At 45.0% G+C, this 24963-nt stretch overlaps 1 protein-coding gene across 10 annotated transcripts in view; it reads right to left on the reverse strand.

The window, feature by feature from the left end:
* Positions 1-9662: 9662 nt before the first annotated feature.
* The window catches only part of LOC144610509 (voltage-dependent P/Q-type calcium channel subunit alpha-1A-like), a 398212-nt gene continuing 382911 nt past the window's right edge, over positions 9663-24963 (reverse strand). For 6 of the 10 annotated variants that reach the window (XM_078429265.1, XM_078429261.1, XM_078429262.1 and 3 more), the window contains 3 exons: positions 22569-22761; positions 15583-15842; positions 9663-10744 (listed from right to left, as the gene is read on the reverse strand). In XM_078429265.1, coding sequence (XP_078285391.1) covers positions 10064-10744; positions 15583-15842; positions 22569-22761 — 1134 coding nt within the window. In that variant the 3' untranslated portion in view covers positions 9663-10063. The remainder of the gene's footprint in view (positions 10745-15582; positions 15843-22568; positions 22762-24963) is intronic. The other 4 variants (XM_078429269.1, XM_078429267.1, XM_078429263.1 and 1 more) reach the window with 2 other exon arrangements.

The raw sequence follows: 24963 nt of genomic DNA on the forward strand, positions 1-24963 counted from the left end.
GAAACATGTCCTTTGACCCACTGGGTCCACGCCGACCAATGATCACGTTAGCACTATCCTACACACTGGAGACGATATTTTGAAAACTATTTTACTGAAGCCAATTAACCTACAAGCCTGCCCGTCTTTGGAATGTGGGACAAAACCGGCGCACCTGGAGAAAACCCAATGCAGTCACAGGGAAAAAGTGCAAACTCCACTTAGACAGCACCGGTAGTCAGGATCGAACCCGGGTCGCCAAGGCTGCAAAACGACCACTGCTCCACTGTAAGGATGTTAGATTTCCTGCCATAGAGTGAATTAATGAACCAGATGCATTTCATGGTTGCTATTTTTTTTAATTCCAGATTTATTTATTTAGTTTAATTTAAAATTCCCACCTGCTGTGGTCTATTGCACTAGGATTTCTGTATTATTGGGACTACTTGATCAGCAACTGAATCTGCACAGCAATCAGCCAATTATTGAATCATCATTGGACATACACATGGAATGGAGATTGGACTTAGATAGGATTTTGTCCTGAACCATTTAAAACAATAAATAGCTTCTGTTAAAACAATTTTGCCAAGACGTCAAATGATTAGTCATCATCACTAACACAGTAATATTTGACGTATATGAGTGTGTGTCAAAAGGAACCCTTCAGTTCATTCACACCTCCTACATCAGCAGGATCTTCCTTGACTCCACTCTCCAGTATGAGGCCAATTGACTTTCACCGGAGATGCAGTTGATGCCACAATGGGTTGGTACCAGTCGACTCCAAGGTTGGCGTTGGTAGTTGGGGAAGAGCCTGTAAAACGCTGGTAACCGACTTACAGAAAGCACAGAAGTGATAAATGAGAACGAAAATCCTTGACAGTTGACAAGAGGTACAACAGTGGTTGCGTGCGGGACGGTTTCTGCAGAATTCTGCAAACCTAGTCACCAGAAATAGTATCTTCTTAAACATCGCAACACCCATTGACATGGATTTAACCATTCCACAATGCATTGTACACTGGGCTTGCAATAATCTCTAGTTGGGGCAACATCATGTTGTTCTCCGGTCACCCAGTTGTATAACCAGAACAACTTTCATTGGAAAGTCCACGACTGAAATTTGGAAAATATAACCAAGTATTTTCCATTTGGTTTTATCACTATTTTATTTGAAAGACCTCTTGGTAGTCAATTAACATTATTCATTTATGGGACGTGGCTGTCAAAAGCTGGGTTATCATATACATGCCCGCTTATGCATGAGACATAATTAAGAATGGGCAATAAATTACAATGTGAACTTTGGTGACACCCAATCTCACAAATGACTGTGAAGGGCAGAAAAATAAATTAGATACATTTCCAGTCATTGATAAAGGATTGTGGAAGAGCTGAGAATTTATTTTTTACCCAGTGGGTTTGCAGGTCTGGAACTCACTACCTGAAAGGAGTCAGACTATATTTTTAAAACATACCTTGTCATTGCATTGCAAAGAATGCCTCTTTTTCCACTTGTACATGTTCTAATTCATCAATGTTCATACCAAGGGACTGCAAACTGCCCAGGCAAAATATGAGGTGCTGTTCCTCCAATTTCTGGTGGGCCTCACTATGGCACTGGAGGAGGCCCTTGACAGAAAGGTCAGACTGGGAATGGGAGGGGGAGTTGAAGTGCTCGGCCACCGGGGGATCAGTTCTCTCTGCTCAACAAATGTACCGTTTATTCACAAAATGCTGGAGTAACTCAACGGGCCAGGCAGCATCTCGGGAGAGAAGGAATGGGTGACGTTTCGGGTCGAGACCCTTCTTCAGACTGAAAAAGGGTCTCCACCCGAAACATCACCCATTCCTTATCTCCAGAGATGCTGCCTGATCCGCTGAGTTACTCCACCATTTTGTGTCTACCTTCGATTTAAACCAGCATCTGCATTTTTTTTCCTAAGTAAAGCACTCATGTATTAACCTAACATTGATTTATCCCAGTGGTATGAATATTGATTTCTGTAACTCCAAGTAAGCCTTGCTTTCCCTCACTCTCAGTCCCCCCTCCATCCTAGTTCTCCGACTAGTTTCACCGTCCTGATTAATTTTACTGTTCGTATGGCTCGTTGATACCTTCCCCATAGCCGACAATGAACCATTCTACTTTTCTTTGGTCAGCATCTGCTTTGATCTGTCCTTTTCACACCTTACCTGCTCATTTTACCCTTCCATATCTCTCGTCTCCCTCTCCCCCGACTCTCAGTCTGAGGAAGGGTCTCGACCCGAAACGTCACCCATTCCTTCTCTCCAGAGATGTTGCCTGTCCCGCTGAGTAACTCCAGCATTTTGTGTCTATGTCTTGGTTGGCCCACAATGTTCTTATTTCCAGAAGGCAAGTTTTAGTCAATTGTGAATTCAAATAGTAATTAAAATAAAATATGGTTAAAATAATACGGAATGCCAACTGCCCCATGAACTGTTTCTTGCATCCTCAGAAAAATGACTTGCATTTTCAGCATATTTCAGTCTTGCTATATTGTTGAATTCAGGTGATGGCATTTTGTTTGATTATGGTAGACACAAAATGCTGGAGTAACTCAGCGGGTCAGGCAGCATCTCATGAGAGAAGGAATGGGTGACGTTTCGGGTCGAGACCCTTCTTCAGACTATGTTGATTATGGTAGTTGTTTGCTACTGCTGAGGTTAGTGATTTAATTTTATTTGTTGAAGAATAAACAGTGCTGTTTGAAATGCCTTGTTATTCCTCTTTCCTGACCCTGACCGAGACTGATGCAAAATTTCAGATTTCCACACAAATCTGTTTCCATGGTGCCATTTCCGTACGATTTATTTTATGTTACAGACTGTTCATTGTTTATATTTAAGCACGGAACCATGTGCACTATGTATTTTATGTCCATTTACGCAGCAATGTTTTTGCATATCTTTCATTCATTTGTTCTATATCTGTAGGTTAATTGGCTGGGTGAATGTAAAAGTTGTCCCTAGTGGGTGTAGGATAGTGTTAATGTGCGGGGATCGCTGGGCGGCACGGACTTGGTGGGTCGAAAGGGCCTGTTTCCGGCTGTGTATATATGATATGATATGATATTACCATCTATATCTGCCTTTCCCTTTCTCCTGACTCAGTCTGAAGAAATCTCAAAGCAAAACACCCATTCCTTCTCTCCAGAGATGCTGCCTGACCCGCTGAATTACTCCAGCTGTTTGTGCCTATCTTCGGTTGAAACCAGCACCTGCAGTTTCTTCCTGCACAATGTTATAAAGGAGTTGGTGAAAACATTTGAGAACGGGTTGGGAAAATCACACAGAGGTTGAAAGGGCTCTGGAACTCACAGGTTGAAAGGGCTCTGGAACTCACCGCTTGAAAGGGAAGTGGAGGCACACTTTAAAACTACTTGGTTAAGCCCCAACCTAATGGACTACAGATCAAAAACTAAATAGGATTAAGCTGGAATGCTTTCACGAATGGCATGGATATATTTCTCAGGTAATGTTGGACTGCATGAACTGAATATGGCCTTTCTAGCTTCAAATTTCTATGGGTCTAAGAATACAGTTCATTCTATGTAAGGGTTTAGTCTCCCTAACCAATAACTCCCCCCCCCCCCCCCACCACCAAGAAGACCATAGGCTAATGCAGGAGAATTCTGCAGGAGCATAGTCCTAATCATTATTTATTCTTCACTGTGTAGGAAGGAACTGCACTGAAAATAGACACAAAATGCTGGAGTAACAGCCGAAGGGCCTGTTTCCACACTGTATGACTCTATGAAGGATAAGCACAAAACCTGGAACTGTTATCCTACATTATCACTAAACTTCCACATAGTAACAGTACCTGAGCGTTCCTCATATTCTTACTATTGAGGGCGTGCAGCGTAGGTTTACTAGGTTAATTCCCGGAATGGCGGGACTATCATATGTTGAAAGACTGGAGTGACTATACACTGGAATTTAGAAGGATGAGAGGAGATCTTATCGAAACGTATAAGATTATTAAGGGGTTCGACACGTTAGAGGCAGGAAACATGTTCCCAATGTTGGGGGAGTCCAGAACAAGGGGCCACAGTTTAAGAATAAGGGGTAGGCCACTTAGAACTGAGACGAGGAAAAACTTTTTCAGTCAGAGAGTTGTGAATCTGTGGAATTCTCTGCCTCAGAAGGCAGTGGAGGCCAATTCTCTGAATGCATTCAAGAGAGAGCTGGATAGAGCTCTTAACGATAGCGGAGTCAGGGGGTATGGGGAGAAGGCAGGAACGGGGTACTGATTGTGGATGATCAGCCATGATCACGGTGAATGGCGGTGCTGGCTCGAAGGGCCAAATGGCCTCCTCCTGCACCTATTGTCTATTGACAAGTTTGGAGGAATATAGGCCATATTCAGGCAGGTGGGACTAGCTTATTTGCATCTTGAATGCAGATAAGGGACTGAACCAGAGTATTAATAAGCAAAAATTGGTGTGATATTTTTGTAGCAAAAGATAATAAATATTTCAGCGTTTCTCAAATGCACTCACACAACTGGAAATGTTTAATATTTAAGCTTTAACTATCAACTGCCTGCTTAGACTCTGCTCAACAAAGACGTGTGGTCATTGTTCAGTATAATAAAAGGACAAATGCATAATGGAACCCAAGAAGGATATTATTGCAAGCCAGTTTACATTCTATGCAGTAATATTCAGAAAATACTGGAGCAATGGCACAATAGAATGTAGTTTGAAATACGGAGACAAGGCAGTTTTCACCCTTTTCTGACACAGTTTCATACTCTCCAAAGACATATCTTATATTAGAATGACGACTATGTTTCCACAAGATCACAACTATTTTGAAACAGAATTATTCAGAGCAAGCTGTGTGCAAAGCTGCGATTTCTTTTTTAACCTTTTGCTGTGTGGTTTAGATGTTTAGTTTGTATTCTTGGAGTAAAGTTTAAGGTGCCAGTATTATGTGTTTTGGACCAATTTCCTGGACTTGATATGGGTCAGAATGGGTTCAATTTGCACACAATTCAATTGCTCATTCAATGAATCTTATGTTTAGCAAGAAAAGGAAACTAATGAAACTGAGGAAAGAGATGGATAGTTGCAAGTCTCAGCGCCACAGATTGAAGGGCCTTTAATCTGCATTTTATTCAATTGGTGGGAACCGTCATTGATTCACAATTGGAATTCAATAATTTTCTGCAACAATAATTTTCAAGTATTTGATGGAGATTTTTTTTTCACATTTTTTTTCCATTTTTTTAATATCACCTCAAGCGATATTGGGAATGAAATATTCTAAATTGCTGTGCCACACAATCATATTCTAAAGCGGAGTTTTTTTGTGGTGTTAATATTTTTCTTGGCAGAGAATAGAAAGTAAAAATAACTATCGGTTTTTAGTGGTCTCGGAACTTGCCCCAGTAGTTCTCTTCCTTCAACACATCAGAGTTTGGATTAAAGTACATTCCCTTTCCTTCTATTTCTTTTCAGTCATGTTCAATAGTTTGGGAAAGCGTTAAGACCTGATTTTCTCTCCAGCCATGACTCCTGCTGATCCTGTTTGATGCTCCCTCTCAGTGCTCAGCCTTGCCTAAGATGGACAGTTGAGTCGGAAGTAAAGAAATAAAGACTTGCATTTCTATAGCACCTTTCATATCCATGCTGGGATGTCCAACAGTGCTTCACAGCCAACGAAGCACTTTTTTGAGGCATTGTCACCGTTGCAATGTAGGAAACACAGCAATAAATTTGCACACAACAAACTCTCACTAATCACAGAATGACAATGACCACATAACCGCGTTTTAGAAATGCCGACAGACAGAAAAGACTTGGCCAGGATCGCAGGGAGAACTCCCCATTTTTCTCTGACGTAATTTCATGAGATCTTTTACACCTGAGAAATTGGTTTGTTATCTCATCCAAAAGGCAACACCTCCATCAGCACCGGACTCTCTCAGTGTTGTACTTCAGTGTACTAGCCTGTATTTTTTTGTGCTCCAGTCCTGGAGAGGAACTTAAACCCATCAGCTTTGGAGTTAGAATATAGGGAGCATGACCCATTGAGCCAGACACTGGGAGGTATTCATTGGAAAAACTGGGGAAAGATATGACCCCTCTACCTGCCTCCCTCGTACATTTAGCCCCACACATTAACATGAACATCCAACCTTCTATTTAAGTGTACAGAGGCATGTAAAAGATAAAACTATACATATGAAAGGACTTCCATACAGGAGCCAGCAGCTGAGTGTATCTGAATGACATTGAAATGAAAAGTTTTACAATCGAACCTGGAGCATAGAATGCATTCAAAACCTTACGAGATCACCTCCATTAAGGTTCAAAATATATATTTTGTAATTCTCTTTTTCATCTACTGCTCTCATTCACATTTCGGGTAACGGAGACATTACTGTTTAGACCTACAGTGCCTTGTTAGATGCTTTACATTAATAAATATTCTTCATACATAAATATATGTATATACATATATATTTATATATTTCCCAGAAATTTATAATCTCTATTTTCTTTTGGAATTGTACTAATTTATAAACTCAAATCACATTATTCTAAGAGGGCCATCAGCTTATTTACAGTGAACTCAATGCACAGGCAAACATTTTCACACAAAATCTCACATATTCATTTTTAAAGATCCTGCTGCCTTTGCAGAACTCTGGATGTTAGTTTTCCGAGATGTATTTGTAGCTCAACACTGATGCCTTCCCCCCACCCCAGCACCACCACTGGGGTTGGACAGCAGGCTTGCATGGAGTGCACAAACATACAAGACCATTTGTACCCCAGTTCCTCCAGACTTGTGTTGGCTTGTGCATATTCCAGCTGTACCCACAGATAGTGCTACTGGATATTTTAAGGCTGGCACTTAATGCAGTTGCTCATCTGAAGGTAGTACTTCACCAATGCATCAATCACCATCTTTTCAATGAACAACATTCGGCAGTGGATGTTCCTGTGGCCATCGTTTTGAGTAAGGGTGCCTGGATGCACCTTATAGAAATTGTGTTGTTTGATCTGATAGGAAATGCAAGCCAGCCCAAGTCCCTATCTACCGACCGCATTGGAGACCCTCGGACTATCTTTAATCGGACTTTATCTTGCACTAAACATCATTCCCTTTATCATGTGTGTACACTGTGGACGGCTCAATTGTAATCGTATACAGTGTTTCCGCTGACTGGTCAGCACGCTACAAAAATCTTTTCCCTGTACCTGACAATAAACTAAACAAAACAAAAAATTGTTCGGCCTAATTCCGGTTATTTGTTTGCCTGAAGTCTCTTCCATGGGGTCCTGAAGGCTTGTTTGGGGTCGTCAACTCTCATCTCTTGGGAGCCTTGGGGGAGGTGGGTAGGAGCTAAAATCCAAGGCAGGTTGGCCCCTTCTTGATGGGATACGTGCTCACCAGCTGATGTCTACCGCACTGATTCTCCAATGGAGTAGCCATTTCTGACAGACCGATCTTTTGCCCAGATGTCTTTTTTTCTACTAATTCTGTACTGCACCACAATTCAACAGAATATTTTCACACAGCCAAATAATGCCACGTGTAATTACACGACAACATTCCTCAAGATAATCTCTGACCCTGTGTGATAGATTAGCCAGCCTGGAAGTACGAGCCATCTACAAACATTTATGTTCATCTGCGGCTTTAACTACAGTACATCACCTGCCCTAGAGTTTCTCCACTAGAGTTTTACTTCACGACGCACACCTGGATGTTTATCGTCAATGGGTCAAGATCCTAGAACACTCTTCTCAGCAGCACTGCAGAAGCACATTAACCAAGGGGCAGGCAGTAGGTGAAGGCAACACATCGTCACTGTTCCAGGGACAGTTAGGAATGGTCAATAAATGATCCTTTTCCCATAAATAAATAAAACCATTTTCTTTCCCCTCCCTTAACATGGCCATTGTCTACTCCTTTCATTAAAGGGCTGTAAGACCTAGTCGAGATACAGCGTGGAGACAGGCCCCCTCAGACTACCGAGTCCGTACCGACCAACAATCACCAACACACTAGTTCTAAACTACACACTAGGGACAATTTACAGTCGCCAATTAACCTACAAACCTGCACGTCTTTGGAATGTAGGAGGAAACCGGAGCACCCGGAGAAAACCCACGCGGTCACAGGGAAAAGGTACAAACTCTATACAAACAGCACCCATAGTCAGGATAGAATCTGGCGCTGTGAGGCAGCAACTCAGCCACTGTGCCACCCTTGTGACTTCTCTTCCAGGGTCCCTCTGATCTCCTATAACATGCCAGAGACTGAACTTAGTTGTAATTTCTGAGTACAAGTAAGGTTAAACCATAACGCCGAAATGCATCAAAGCCACCTTCACTGGGGGAGTACAGTGAATTAAGGGAGCATTCATTGAGAGGTCAGCCTGGTTCCTGGGCACTGCAGCACATTGAACTTCAGAAATGTGCAAATCTGGATACCAGGATTCTGATTTTCAAAGTACTCACTTCCCTTTGTTCCACACCCTTTAAATTTTTGTTTGGTTTCATTTGCAATTATTAAGCCTTAAGCTAACAACTGGAACCCAAGGCCCAATCCCTTGAAATGTCACCGTTCCCTGCCACCCATAAACTGGCAATGGTCAGGAATCTTGGCTAAGGTCGCCAACTGTCCCGTATTAGCCGGGACATCCCGTATTTTGGGCTGAATTAGTTTGTCCCGCACGGGACCGCCCTTGTGCCAGTATTAGTAGGGTTGCCAACTTCCTCACTCCCAAATAATAAGGGTCAAAGGGTGACGTAACCGCCCCGCGCGACCTCACCCAGCCAGCGACCAACGTGCTCCCGCTCCACCAATGGCGGCCGCCATTGGTGGAGCGGGAGCGCGTGGCCGCTGGCTGGGTGAGGTCACGTGGGGCGCGCGGGGCGGTGACGTCACCTTGTCCCGTATTTGGGAGTGAGGAAGTTGGCAACCCTAATCTTGGTTAACATGGGTCGGAAACTCCAGCAGAATATCATCAATTCTGACTTATAAAGGGTGGAACGAAAGAAAGCACATTTGGAAAACTAACAAACTGATGAAACCACAAAGGCACTAGGAGCTTGGCACACATTAAAAAAAAACATACACTCCATTTTGCACTGGGCTGGTGGTCATGTTGCCAGTGTTTGAAGGTCTGGCACAGAGTGGTTCCCCGTTCCTCTGCACCCCTCGCCCATCTCAGTGAGGCACCCCCACCCCATCCCCCCCCCCCCCACCCCCTCCCCCCGTTCAATCTACAGGGATCGAAAAAGCAGAATTACAAATAAAATGGAAATGATCTCAGGCGAGTTTGTAGGGAGTTAGTTGCCTGCCCCCCCCTCAGATGCTCCCCATCTCATGCCCCCCAAACCCCTTCCCCACACACCACCACTACAACCCTTCCCCATCCCCAACCCCCCCCTCCAACATACGCACATTAAATCAAAGTGCTCTTGATCACGACATGCTCCTTATAGAGAGAGAGAGAGAGAGAGAAGGAGAGGAATCCATGCTGTGGTGGACCGTTCTGATGAGGCTGAAGGCCAGGCCGCATGGTGACCACCGTTGCTTAGTGACCACTCCTCCTGCGGCCTACACACTGCCGGGCAACCTAAACACCCCTCCCCAGTTCCCCGCCACCCCCCAAGCCCATCACACCCGAGCCAAACAATACCAAATAACATATTAGCAGGTAATGGATGATAAAACTCATCGATAAAACCCCAAACGCTTTTCCCTCCCCCTCAAAACAGGGTCTTGTTTCCCTCTCAATTGAGCCAAGCACTAGGCCGGGCCGCCATTTTGATTCCTCGACGCCCCTCACACACACACACACGCGCACACCTCAGTAAAGATTGGTTCAATTTCCCTTCCAACCTCATCCCTTCCTTCGAGTTATGTCCGTGTGTGTGTGTGTGTGTGTGTGTTTTTTTGGAAGCTCCTCAGAAGACGCCCGGAGACTTCCGGCTCGCTTGGCAATGTAAGAAGTATGGAGGGGGGGTTGGCGGGGTGAAGGTTATGAGGGGAGGAGGAGGAGGAGGAGGAGGAGGAGGAGAGGGGGGGGCTAGCACCAGTCATCCTCGTCGGTCTCACTGTAGGGTTCGTGCATCCCTTTCCTTGCGCCTGGCCCTCTCGTTTTGGCCGGGCCCAGGTTGTGGTAGTACCCGTTGGGCACCCGGCGCCCGTGCCTGGGGAGGGACACGGAGGAGGAGGAGCAGGGCTGCGGAGGCGCCCCCCGACAAGTCCTCGGCGACCCCCCGGAACACGTCGCCATGGCCACCTCGAAGGTCAGAGTCTCCTCCCGCGACGCTCCGTCGTAGTCGGGGCTCCGGTAATAGTCATCGTCGTGGCAACCCAGGTAAGGCTCGGAGAGGTGGGAGCTGGGGGTGGACCACTGGCCGCTGCCCTGGCGGTGTAGCCTCGGGGAGCCTCTCTCTGTGCCGGGGGACCTGCTGCTGCTGCCTTGCCTCTCGCCCCTGTGGTGCTCCTGTGGAGGGGGTGAGTACCGGCGTGGCACAGGGGTCGGTGTCCTGCCCTGCTGCTGTTGTTGCTGCTGCTGTTGCTGCTGTTGCTGCTGTTGTTGCTGCTGTTGTTGCGATGTGTTCATGGCCTTGCGAACCACGGGGGAGTAGGTGACATGAGGCCTAGGCGTGGAAGGAGTCTGGGGGAGTTGCCTGCGTCCTCTCCTCGGTGTGCTGGTACCAGAAGTGGAAGGAACTGGACTCCCACTCACAGAACTACTGCCCTAGATGAAAATCGAAACAAAGCAAATCAAAAAATAAAAAATCGGGAGCAAAAAACACGGACAGGAAAAAAAACATCGGAAAAAAAAAACAAAGAGGTAACACAGGGGGGAAATGAAGCAACGACCACAGAACCAACAAAAGTCAAAAAGGAAAGTAAAAAGAGAAATTGGCGTCTGTAAGTCAAGGGGTTGAGAAAGAGCAGGCATTGTGCTTTACATAACATGGGTTTAAAAGCGCATTGCAAGGCCACACACATTAGACAGCTTGGAGACTTTGGTCGTCATCGAACTTGCTGGAAGTCTGAAGCCTAAACCGAAAAGGTTGGGACTCCCATGGTGAATGAAACGATGGGTTTAATGTTCACGGGCTTTGGCTGCTGAAATCCAGGGTGTGACATTGACCAGTGAGTGGTAGGTCGGGCTGAATGCAAGTTGCAATAATGGCTGCCAATCGTACCCCAGTCTGGATTGGGATTGGGTTTGAGACAACCTCTACCTCCTAGAAAGACAAGGGCAGTGGCAGCTTCATGTAGAACCACCTCTTTCTGAATGAATACAACTGGTGAGTTTAACAACTGTTGACATTAAATCCAAATAAATGTCAAAGTTCTCCAGGGAGGCTGCCCAACCCGCTGAGTTACTCCAGCATTTTGTGTCTTTTTCATATTAACGTTATGCCTGGGTGAACTCTTGTCCTTCGGGCAGATCTCATTTTAATATGGAGAGGAAGGAAACTGTGGCCAAGGTCGGAGAGAAGTTTGGACAGGAAGACTAGCGGGAGAACTGGGAAGGGTGAGGGGATAGAGAGGGAACGCAGGGACCATCTGAAGTTGGAGAAGTCAACGTTCATACCGCTGGGGTGTAAACTACCCAAGCGAAATATGAGGTGCTGTTCCTCCAATTTGCGCTGGGCCTCACTCTGACAATGAAGGAGGCACTAGACAACCAAGATGTTTAATCTGTATGGCCCCTCAGCTCATTAGAAAGCAACAACCAGAGAGAAAAAGGCTTCGCAATATATTTTTTTGTGTTTCAAAATAAAAGATATAACCAGTAATCTTGCATTACATTCTTTGAATTTGGAAAAGCTACCTGCTTCACACAAAAGTTGCAAAGGTAAATCGCCCATTTGGTTCATTCAGAACAACCAACCCTGGCTTCAAGTAGATAGTTCTGCTGGTTATTGCATGGATAGGTAGTCAGAATCAAGCCTCGTGTATGACACCAGCAGCCACCCCATCATGCTCCATAGGTAGACAGCCACATGCACTAAACCAGTTTCCACTTCGAAGATCAGATGTGGGAAGGTATCACAAATGCTGGAGTAACTCAGCGGGTCAGGCAGCATCTAGGAGAGAGGGAATGGGTGACGTTTCGGGTCGGGACCCTTCTTCAGACCGAACATTGACTTCTCCAACTTTTGATAGCTCCTCTGTCCCTCTCTTCCCCCCCCCCCCTCTCCCCCTTCCCAGTTCTCCCACTGTCTTCCTGTCTCCACCTATATCCTTTCCATGTCCCGCCCCCCTGACATCAGTAGCACAACATATTGAAAGTCAGTCACTGTTAAACGTCTAGTTTAAACTCTATTGGCAATGACGACCTTTCCCAAATGTAATCATGGGCTGCAGGTACCTGTGGCAAGTGTAGGTCAATCCCCTAGGCGGATTGATCCATGCCTGACTTTCGTATGGCTTCTCGATTCGAAACGTCACCCATTCCCTCTCTCCTAGATGCTGCCTGACCTGCTGAGTTACTCCAGCATTTTGTGATACCTTCGATTTGTACCAGCATCTGCAGTTATTTTCCTACACAGCTGTGGGAAGCTGCTCTATTTCTTTCTTCCTTTCTGTAGATCAGGGGACCAGGGCCCTGGTGGAAGGTTTGGCTTCTGGCTGTACGTAACCTTCTCACAAGCGGCTGATCGAAAAATGATGGTTATCGGGATAACTCTACAGCTAAAGCTTTGCCATCTTGGCGTGTACCTTTTAACCTTCCTGCCTGCAGATCGATCTGCCCTTCAGTTGAAAATTATTGCCGGTCAGTCATCAGATACAAAATGGTGGTTATTCAATTACACAAAATTTGTTTAGATTAGAACCATTGGTAAATACCAGCTTCAATCTGCAAGTGAGATTTAATTCATTTTTTACATTGGAAGCAATTTGTGGAAGACTCCTGATCATTTCTTTTTCTGAAATGGATATTTAGCAGAAATTAATGCTGAAATGAAAATTTATCAGATATTGATCAGAAATTAAATCGGGTGGCAATGCAGGCTAAATCTAGAACAGTGAAGGCCCTTCGGCCCATTGTGTCTGTGCTGACCATGATGCCAACTTAAACAGTACATGGATCATACGCCTTTCTTCGCTGCTTGTTCACGTGTGTGTTTAAATGCTCTAAAACAACACTATCGGATAATGAATAGTTCTCGTTAAAAGTACGCATCGATGAAATAATTCTTGTGCTTGAGTCTTGCCGAACAAAGTCTGAAGGGATGGGTTTCACCACCTGGTCTGTCCCGAGCCCGAAATCAATAAAAGCTGATCATATCGGCAATGAAAAAGAAATCGGAAAATGTTTAGAAAGAAAGACTTGCATTTAGAGCAGCTTAATATTTACTTCAGTAACTAAATATTACTAAATATGTTAGGATAAAAATCGGTTATTTAATGCAAGGGTTACTGAGACCAATGGGTGGGAATTGAGGTTGTAATTTAAGGAAAGGTGGTGTTTCTATAAGGTGGTACATCGTGGAGCTAAGGATATGTATTTTCTTTCGACAAAGATTGAATGATTTCCACTGTTGCTGACTGGGCCCGCTGCAGACTGCAGGAGTACGTGCTGATGGACGCACTGAAGCTTGGTGCAGCCAACGCCAAGGCTCTGTGGGGGAGGACCACAGTCTAGGGTCCTTCCGCTGCTGGACATGGGGGGCAGGGTGTGGTGGAGAGAGACGCCCCTCCAAATAAGGGATTCTGTGTTAAAATTGGAAATGAATATCTGCATTGAATGTATAAGAAAATAACTGCAGATGCTGGTATAAATCGAAGGTATTTATTCACAAAATGCTGGAGTAACTCAGCAGGTCAGGCAGCATCTCAGGAGAGAAGGAATGGGTGACGTTTCGGGTCGAGACCCTTCTTCAGACTGATGTCAGGGGGGCGGGACAAAGGAAGGATATAGGTGGAGGCAGGAAGATAGAGGGAGATCTGGGAAGGAGGAGGGGAAGAGAGGGACAGAGGAACTATCTAAAGTTGGAGAAGTCGATGTTCATACCACTGGGCTGCAAGCTGCCCAGGCGAAATATGAGGTGCTGTTCCTCCAATTTCCGGTGGGCCTCACTATTGCACTGGAGGAGGCCCATGACAGAAAGGTCAGACTGGGAATGGGAGGGGGAGTTGAAGTGCTCGGCCACCGGGAGATCAGTTTTGTCAATGCGGACCGAGCGCAGGTGTTGAGCGAAGCGATCGCCGAGCCTGCGCTTGGTTTCGCTGATGTAAATAAGTTGACATCTAGAACAGCGGATGCAATAGATGAGGTTGGAGGAGGTGCAGGTGAACCTTTGTCTCAACTGGAAAGACTGTTTGGGTCCTTGGATGGAGTTGAGGGGGGAGGTAAAGGGACAGGTGTTGCATCTCGTGCGGTTGCATGGGAAAGTCCCCGGGGATGGGGTGGTTTGGGTAGGAAGGGACAAGTGGACCAGGGAGTTACGGAGGGAACGGTCTCTGCGGAACGTAGAAAGGGGAGGGGATGGGAAGATATGGCCAGTGGTGGGGTCCCGTTGTAGGTGACGGAAATGTTGGCGAATGTTGGCATTGAATGTGTAACCTCCGGAAATGTCGGATGGAGTTGTTGAAAAGAAGATGTTTTGTAAACCGCACCTGGAGTATTGTGTACAGTTTTGGTCTCCTAATCTGAGGAAATACATTCTAGCCTTAGAGGGAGTACAGAGAAGGTTCACCAGACTGATCCCTGGGATGGCAGGACTTTCATATGAAGAAAGACTGGATAGACTCGGCTTGTACTCGCTGGAATTTAGAAGACTGAGGGGGGATCTTATAGAAACATATAAAATTCTTAAGGGGTTGAAGAGGCTAGATGCAGGAAGATTGTTCCCGATGTTGGGGAAGTCCAGAACTAGGGGTCACAGCTTAAGGATAAAGGGGACGTCTTTTAGGACCGAGATGAGAAAACATTTCTTCACACAGAGAGTGGTGAATCTGTGGAATTCTCTGCCACAGAAGGTAGTTGAGGCCAGTTCATTGGCTATATTTAAGAGGGAGTTAGATGTGGCCCTTGTGGCTAAAGGGATCAGGGGGTATGGAGAGAAGGCAGGTAAGGGATACTGAGCTGGATGATCAGCCATGATCATATTGAATGGCGGTGCGTACAGGCTCGAAGGGCCGAATGGCCTACTCCTGCACCTATTTTCTATGTTTCTATGTTTCTATGTTTCTAAGCCGTGGCACTGTAGTCAAATCTGGGGAGTTGGTCTTGAACCTATAATTTTCTGACTCAGAGATGAGACAGTGGCCGAACAAATCACAGTAGACACGACGATAATATTGAATGATCATATTGATCATATTGAATGATCATATTGATCATATTGAATGATCATATTGAATGGCGGTGCAGGCTCGAAGGGCCGAATGGCCTACTCCTGCACCTATTTTCTATGTTTCTAAATATTTATTACTTGAATAAAGTGTTTTTTGATATATTTAAAAAAAAAAAAAAAAAAAAAATCCATGGTGGCACTGAGGCCACGTTGGGATACACAATCGCCTAGAGTTCTTTGAGTGGCCCGCGGTGTGTGACGTGTGCAGACCCACCTGTCTATGGGGGACACACTCCCGCCCTTCACTCGGTGAGCGTGACCACCGCCTCTCCCTTGATCGAGGCCGGCTGTACTCGTGGCGCTCCTGGGAATAACGCTCCTTGTCGGACGGCGTGTGGTGGTGGTGGTGGTGGTGGTGGTGATGGTGCTTCCTGTCCTTGGCCCTTCCCCGCTCCCGGTCCTTCTCCGTCGGAGGGAGGTCGCCCGACTGCGTCGTGGTGCTGGGGTCTGTTCCGAGCCCTACATCAATAAAAGCTGATCATTTAGGCAAAGGAAAAAAAAATCGGAAAATGTTTAGAAAAAGAAAGACTTGCAGCTTAATATTCATCTCAGTAACTAAATATTTCTAAATACGTTAGATAGACAATAGGTGCAGGAGGAGGCCATTCGGCCCTTTGAGCCAGCACCGCCATTCAATGTAATCATGGCTGATCATTCTCAATCAGTGCCCCGTTCCTGCCTTCTCCCCATACCCCCTGACTCCGCTATCCTCAAGAGCTCTATCCAGCTCTCTCTTGAATGCATTCAGAGAATTGGCCTCCACTGCCTTCTGAGGCAGAGAATTCCACAGATTCACAACTCTCTGACTGAAAAAGGTTTTTCCTCATCTCAGTTCTAAATGGCCTACTCCTTATTCTTAAACTGTGGCCCCTTGTTCTGGACTCCCCCAACATTGGGAACATGTTTCCTGCCTCTAACGTGTCCAACCCCTTAATAATCTTATACGTTTCGATAAGATCTCCTCTCATCCTTCTAAATTCCAGTGTATACAAGCCTAGTCGCTCCAGTCTTTCAACATATGATAGTCCCGCCATTCCGGGAATTAACCTATTACAAAGAATTGACACGTAGGCCACCTATTTTGCACAATGATTTCCTAAGCCAGCCACCTTTGACTGCTGCACCTTGAGTTAATGTAGGTGCCCAAATATGTTGCTTAATCTACTTGTTTTTGATTTTATTTATGGCTAATGTAACCCCACTTTTTAAAAAGGGAGGGAGAGAGAAAACGGGGAATTATAGACCAGTTAGCCTAACATCGGTAGTGGGGAAAATGCTAGAGTCAGTTATTAAAGATGTGATAGCATCACATTTGGAAAGTGGTGAAATCATCGGACAAAGTCAGCATGGATTTACCAAAGGCAAATCATGTCTGACGAATCTTATAGAATTTTTCGAGGATGTAACTAGTAGAGTGGATAAGGGAGAACCAGTCGATGTGTTATATCTGGACTTTCAGAAGGCCTTCGACAAGGTCCCACATAGGAGATTGGTGTACAAACTTAAAGCACACGGTATTGAGGGTTCAGTGTTGAGGTGGATAGAAAATTGGTTGGCGGACAGGAAGCAAAGAGTAGGAATAAATGCCACAAAAGGTAGTTGAGGCCAGTTCATTGGCTATATTTAAGAGGGAGTTAGATTTGGCCCTTTTTGCTAAAGGGATCAGGGGGTATGGAGAGAAGGCAGGTACAGGCTACTGAGCTGGATGATCACCCATGATCATATTGAATGGCGGTGCAGGCTCGAAGGGCCGAATGGCCTACTCCTGCACCTATTTTCTATGTCTATGTTTCTATGGGAGGGCCAGATAAAAGCCAGCGTTTATCGACCATCCCCAGCATCCCGTGAGAAGGTGGCGTTGAGCCAGCATCTTGAACCATTGAAGTCCACTGTGAAGATAATAATCCCACAGTCACCCTTACGAATGGATTTCCAGGATTCCAACCCAGTGAAGATGAAGTTAGAGCTACATTTTCCAACTCCGTTTTACATGTCTTGGAGGAAAACCTGTAACTTGTGGTGACTGAAAGCAAGGGGGCAGGTAATGAATCTGGCGGAGGTACACGTTTTTACAAGATTTCATATCTTCTGACACATATTTCAGCCACCACTCTCTTTCAGGTGCTGCCTGATTAGCTGAGTGTCCAGTAATTTTCATTTGCAGCATCGGCAGTTTTGTTTCTGCTTATTCAGCTGTAAATTCCTCTTCAAGTCACACACCATTCTGACTAGGACATGTTTGTCACCATTCCTTCATTGTCGCTGGGCATTGATCCTGGAAGTCCCCTTTCCCAAAGGGTCTTTGGAAGCTCTTTCAGCAGTAAGAGAGTAGAAGTTCAACAGGCACCCTCACTACCTCAAGGATTATTAGACATTGGCAATAGATGAGGGTCTTGCAAAGAAAAAATAATCCATGGTAGTAAGATGCAATACAACATCTTATCCCTAATTATCCATAGGTCAACTTACTAAATGGCAGTAACACATTCATGGTCATATACTCCAGACTCCAACCAGAGGGTGGTTGGAGTCTGGAACTCACTGCCTGGGGTGGTGGTGGAGGCGGGAACACTCACAACGTTTAAGAGGCATTTGGATGGGCACTTGAAATGCTACAACATTCAGGGCTACGGTCCAAATGCGGGAAAATGGGATTAAAATTAGACTGTGTTTGGTAACGGGCGGCGCGGACACGATGGGCCGAAGGGCCTCTTTCTGTGCTGTAGGACTCTATGACTCTATACCTCAGGAAGAATGTTTTGTGTTTTGACTGCATGCAATACAAGTCTATCAGAATTATACCAGGCCTGAAAGGGTTAAATCACAAGGCAATACACAAATCGGGTCTGTATTCGAATGAATGAATGAATGAATGAATGAATGAATGAATAAGTTTATTGGCCAAGTATGTGCATATACAAGGAATGTGCCTGTATCCCCTTCAGTTTAGACGATTAAGAGGCACTTAAGGAAACATATACAAGTGGGGTAGATATAAACTACTTCTGCCAGGGCTAACAGTTCAATGGAATTGGTGGCGCAGCGGTAGAGTTGCTGCTTTACAGCGAATGCAGCGCCGGAGACTCAGGTTCAATCCTGACTACGGGTGCTGCACTGTAAGGAGTTTGTACGTTCTCCCCGTGACCTGCGTGGGTTTTCTCCGAGATCTTCGGTTTCCTCCCACACTCCAAAGACGTACAGGTATGTAGGTTAATTGGCTGGGTAAATGTAAAAATTGTCCCTAGTGGGTGTAGGATAGTGTTAATGTACGGGGATCACTGGGCGGCGCGGACTTGGAGGGCCGAAAAGGCCTGTTTCCGGCTGTATGTATATGATATGATATGATATGAATAAACATCGAATTTTCCAATTGTAGGTAACCTCTAACTAACCCCTACCCCCCGCCCCCAAACTCTCCCCTTTCTCCCCACCCCCTTCCCTGTGCCACACCTGAACTCCCACCTATTTCACCTCTCCACTACCCGCTACTTTCCTCTCTCTGGTTTGACAATTCGTGACCCTTCAGTCCCACCTCACACATTCACCTTTTTGTTCCAACTATCTGCGTATTAGAACCCTCCCCTCTTGTCCCCAGTTATTGCCTGCCATGTTTTTTTCCTGCCACTCCCTTCTTCCAGCTTTCTTCTCCACCCCCCCCCCCCCCCCCCGAATAATCAGTCTGAAGAAGGGTCCCAAACCGAAAAGACACCCATCCATGTCCTCCAGAGATGCTGCCTGACCCGCTGAGTTACTCCAACACTTTGTGTCCTTTTAGGTCACATGTTGACCATACTCTCATTGAAAAGCCAAAGAGCCATGAAGGGCTGTAATGACCTCCACCTATTGTTGTACTTCGTGGTCCGGTACCTGTTGTACCTTTGTTGAGACTCTGGAGGGACAATAGACAATAGACAATAGGTGCAGGAGTAGGCCATTCAGCCCTTCGAGCCAGCACCGCCATTCAATGCGATCATGGCTGATCACTCTCAATCAGTACCCCGTTCCTGCCTTCTCCCCATACCCCCTCACTCCGCTATCCTTAAGAGCTCTATCCAGCTCTCTCTTGAAAGCATCCAACGAACTGGCCTCCACCGCCTTCTGAGGCAGAGAATCCCACACCTTCACCACTCTCTGACTGAAAAAGTTCTTCCTCATCTCCGTTCTAAATGGCCTACCCCTTATTCTTAAACTGTGGCCCCTTGTTCTGGACTCCCCCAACATTGGGAACAAGTACAAGTGTGTAAAAGGTTACAATGCTGGAGCTCAACTCCAGGCTGCTTATTCCGTGGCCACCTGGAACCAGAGTGGCCACCTAATCACATCATTACCTTATGTACACATTACTACACAGGCAAACAAAGTAGTCCTTGGGATACAACAAAGTAGTCCCAGCAATATCACAACACCTATTCCCCAAATTCCACTTCACTTTCAGTAAACGTGCATCTCATTCAAAGTCATTCTTGACCTAAAGTTAAATCCACTCAACCTTACAATAACAAATCACTGTGTGGCAATCAGGAGTCAGATTGCTGGCTGATTTTTGAACCATTACAGACTCTCCCTTGCTCAAGCAAGTTGAATGATAGTGTTCTGAATCGCAGATACTAGATAGACCACTCGACCCGAAAAACCGTAGTCGGTCACGGCGGCCATTTTAGTAGGCAGAAACTTGCAGAAGCATTTTTAAAGAAAAATAGCAAAAATTGATAGATGAGATATATTCTGCATTTTAATGGTATCATCACACATACTGTTCCCCCAAAACACTGCGAGAGTCTGAAGAAGGGTCTCGACCTGAAACGTCGCCCATTCCTTCTCTCCTGAGATGCTGCCTGACCTGCTGAGTTACTCCAGCATTTTGTGAATAAATACCTTCGATTTGTTCCAGCATCTGCAGTTATTTTCTTATACTACACTGCGAGAGGCAGAGCGAGCGGCGGGTTTTGCTTACTAAAATGGCTCCTTTGCGTACTACACTTCAGTATAGGCGATCTCAACGGAGTGGTCCATGTTGCTCCTCTCCTGATGAAAATTCATTGACCGGAAGCATCAACTCTATTTCTCAGTCCTATCTGGACTAACCATCTGGAGACACCAGTTCAAATCTCATCAAAGCAGCAGCAGAATTTAAATTTGGTGAAATGAATATAGCACAAAAAGCTTATGTCAGTTAAGGTGACGATAGAATTTTAAAAAAAATCTGGTTCATTCGTAACTTTTCGAGAAGGCTGGAGCGATTGGGCTTGTATACACTGGAATTTAGAAGGATGAGGGGGGATCTTATTGAAACATATAAGATAATTAGGGGATTGGACACATTAGAGGCAGGAAACATGTTCCCAATGTTGGGGGAGTCCAGAACAAGGGGCCACAGTTTGAGAATAAGGGGTAGGCCATTTAGAACGGAGATGAGGAAGAACTTTTTCAGTCAGAGGGTGGTGAAGGTGTGGAATTCTCTGCCTCAGAAGGCAGTGGAGGCCAGTTCGTTGGATGCTTTCAAGAGAGAGCTGGATAGAGCTCTTAAGGATAGCGGAGTGAGGGGGTATGGGGAGAAGGCAGGAACGGGGTACTGATTGAGAGTGATCAGCCATGATCCATTGAATGGCGGTGCGTACAGGCTCGAAGGGCTGAATGGCCTCCTCCTGCACCTATTGTCTATTGTCTATTGTCTATTGTCTATTGTCTATTGACCCAGTTTCCAACCTACCTAGTTTCTTCCAGGCTGTTTTCAGGCAAATGAACCATCCTATTGCAACTAGAGGGCAGTCCTGAGCAACTATCTACCTTATTGGTGACCCTTGGACTATCTTTGATCGGACTTTGCTGAGTTTACCTTGCACTAGACATTACTCCCATATCGTTGTGTACACTGTGAATGGTCAGATTGTAATCATGTATTGTCTTTCTGCAGAATGGTTAGCATGCAACAAAAGCTTTTCACAGTTTAAAAGAGAGTTAGAGCTCTAGGTGCTAGCGGACGGAATCAAGGGATATGGGGAGAAGGCAGGCACGGGTTACTGATTGTGGATGATCAGCCACGATCACAATGAATGGCGGTGCTGGCTCGAAGGGCCGAATGGCCTCCTGCACCTACTTTCGATGTTTCTACCTCGGTACACGTGACAATAAACTAAACTGAACAGAACCACCCTCACATGGCCAAAATTGCATATACCTCTAGTCTCATAGTGATGTGATTGTCTCTTAGGGTAAGAAAATAACTGCAGATGCTGGTACAAATCGAAGGTATTTATTAACAAAATGCTGGAGTAACTCAGCAGGTCAGGCAGCATCTCGGGAGAGAAGGAATGGGTGACGTTTCGGGTCGAGACCCTTCTTCAGACTGATGTCGGGGGGGGCGGGACAAAGGAAGGATATAGGTGGAGACAGGAAGATAGAGGGAGATCTGGGAAGGGGGAGGGGAAGAGAGGGACAGAGGAACTATCTAAAGTTGGAGAAGTCAATGTTCATACCACTGGGCTGCAAGCTGCCCAGGCGAAATATGAGGTGCTGTTCCTCCAATTTCTATAAACCCACTGACTCGCACAGCTATCTGGACTACACTTCTTCCCACCCGGTCCCCTGCAAAAAGTCTATCCCCTACTCCCAATTCCTCCGTCTACGCCGCATCTGCGCCCGGGATGAGGTGTTTCACACTAGGGCGTCAGAGATGTCCTCATTCTTCAGGAAACGGGGCCTCCCCTCTTCCATTATAGATGAGGCTCTCACTTGGGTCTCTTCTACATCCCGCAACTCCGCTCTTGCTCCCCCTCCCCCCATTCGTAACAAGGACAGAATCCCCCTCGTTCTCACCTTCCACCCCACCAGCCAGCGTATTCAACAACACCTCATATTTCGCCTGGGCAGCTTGCAGCCCAGTGGTATGAACATTGACTTCTCCAACTTTAGATAGTCCCTCTCTTCCCCTCCTCCTTCCCAGATCTCCCTCCATCTACCTGTCTCCACCTATATCCTTCCTTTGTCCCACCCCCCGTGACATCAGTCTGAAGAAGGGTCTCGACCCGAAACGTCGCCCATTCTTTCTCTCCTGAGATGCTGCCTGACCCGCTGAGTTACTCCAGCATTTTGTGAATAAATGCCACTGAATGTCTCTTAGATGTCATCTCAGCTGGCCAGCAAGACTGGTCAGGTTAAAGGCAAAACAACATTCCTCGACGAGCAATACAAAGGGCTGACCTGTGTCGGCATCCGTGTATCGGCTCAACGACCTCTCTGATGTCCTGTGACCCCTCTCCCTTCGGCGATGGTTCCTTTGTGACTCCTCGGGAATCACCCTCTCCAGAGAGTAGTCATCCAGCCGTATGCCCTTGGAGCGCTGATGGCCCAGCGTGGATGCCGATCGCTTGATGGGGCTCGTATCTTCGATGGTCTGATGCAAGACAAAATGCGCACCATTCAAGGAAACACTCTTTTTGAAAACAGTGTTTACACAGCTAATGTGAGTGTGTGAAAAGTAAAGGTTTTATTGAAAACGCGGGGCATTTTAAAGATACAAAGTCTATACAGTTGTTGAACCCAACTGTATGAGCTAAGTACTAATTCTTCCATCATCAAAGTGACCTGTTCTGGCCTCAAATACCATAACTATTTTTGAGATAAAATAACAACTTATGCATGCATTACCATACATACATGCACATACATTTTGCACACAGAAGATTACTAAATATCTGTCAATGTCTGATCTTCCTAACATTGCCACTTATTTTATGCAGTTATATGATCATAAATTCTGAATTACTATGACATTCATCTGTGGAAGTATGTTTCTGAAATTGTCTGTATGGTGATGGGACCTTCTTGTCATTTCCAGACCTGTCTGAACGGTTCAACTTGCCCCGATCACATCTATTTCGCTATTTTCAGGTCAGGCACTTCTTACAAAGGCAATTTCCAGAATTTCCAAGTCAGCCCACTTACTCTGAAATTGATTCTGTTCTTCTTTTGAATCCCAATGCGCAGAGGCTGATTTCAATTATACTCACTGAAATAGACTCCATTAAGCCTGAATCTCTCCATAATCTTAAGGTAGCTTGGGAACAGGATTTGGGGTTTGGCATGACGGATCGGACATGGGAAACTCTGCTGGGACTTGTTCACACTTCCTCAATTTGTGCTAGACATAGTCTTATACAATGTAAAATTTTGCATCGCACGCATTACACTAACGCTAGACTAGCAAGAATATTTCCCGGCGCGAGTGACGCATGTAACCGTTGTCGACAAACACCTGCCGACTTGATTCACATGTTTTGGACGTGCCCCCGCCTGTCTGAATTTTGGACGGGGATTTTTAAATCTTTTAGGGATATATCCGGTATAGATATTCTACCCAATCCTCTTACAGCTCTTTTTGGTGTCACTTCTGGAACTAATACCCCCCGATATCTTAAAGTAATTATGTCTTTTACTTCTCTTTTGGCTAGACGTCTTATACTTCTTAATTGGAAGTACGTATTGCCACCCACTCATAATAGATGGATCAAGGATGTGTTATATCACTTAAAGATAGAGAAGATTAGATTCTCTCTCAAAGGTTTACAGGAAAGCTTTAAAGAAACATGGTTACCGTTTCTAAATTATGCAAAAACTTTAATGATTGTTTTAGAGAATGGGGATAAACCAAAGTGCTGACTGCTTATATGTCTGCATTGACATTAGTAAAACAAATACAAAGTAAAAAAAATAAAAATAAATAAAAATTTAAAAATAAAATTTGATTACAGACAAGGGATCAAATTTAATTTTTAATTTAAAAAATTTTTTTTTTTTTTACTTTGTATTTGTTTTACTAATGTCAATGTTTATCTCTGCGTCTGGGATGGGGCGGGGGGTGGGGGTGTATCTTTATGCGTATTGTTTGTTCATTGTTGAAATAATTGTAAAAACTACTAAACAGATTTAAAAATTAAAAAAAACAACTTATGCATGCATTACCATACATACATGCACATACATTTTGCACACAGAAGATTACTAAATATCTGTCAATGTCTGATCTTCCTAACATTGCCACTTATTTTATGCAGTTATATGATCATAAATTCTGAATTACTATGACATTCATCTGTGGAAGTATGTTTCTGAAATTGTACCTTCCCCCACCGGCATAGCAATTGCAATGTTATTAGTTCACACATTCTCCATTATAAATTCTTAATGTCCGTAATAAAACAGCAGGAACAAGTTTATATGAACTATAAATCTATTAAAAACCTCCTACTGAGGGCAAATGTAGTTTAGAGATACTCAGTATGGATATATATAAGTTATTTATGTACCTCATTGCAGTAGTCGCAAATATTTTAACAGACAATCGTTAAGCAATAACAAAATAATTTAAGAAACATGACTTAGTAAAATTATTAAATACTCTTTCTAGAGTATTTTCTAGAGGACGGGAAGGTAGCTCAACGATATTGTTGCCTCACAGCGCTTTAAGCACCAGAGATCCTGACTACGGGCGCCGTCTGTACGGAGTTTGTACGTTCTCCTCGTGACCACGTGGGTTTACTCCGAGATCTTCGGTTTCCTCCCCCACTCCAAAGACGTACAGGTTTGTAGGTTAATT

The sequence above is a fragment of the Rhinoraja longicauda genome, chromosome 37, assembly GCF_053455715.1.
Source record: "Rhinoraja longicauda isolate Sanriku21f chromosome 37, sRhiLon1.1, whole genome shotgun sequence".
Lineage (NCBI taxonomy): Eukaryota > Metazoa > Chordata > Chondrichthyes > Rajiformes > Arhynchobatidae > Rhinoraja > Rhinoraja longicauda.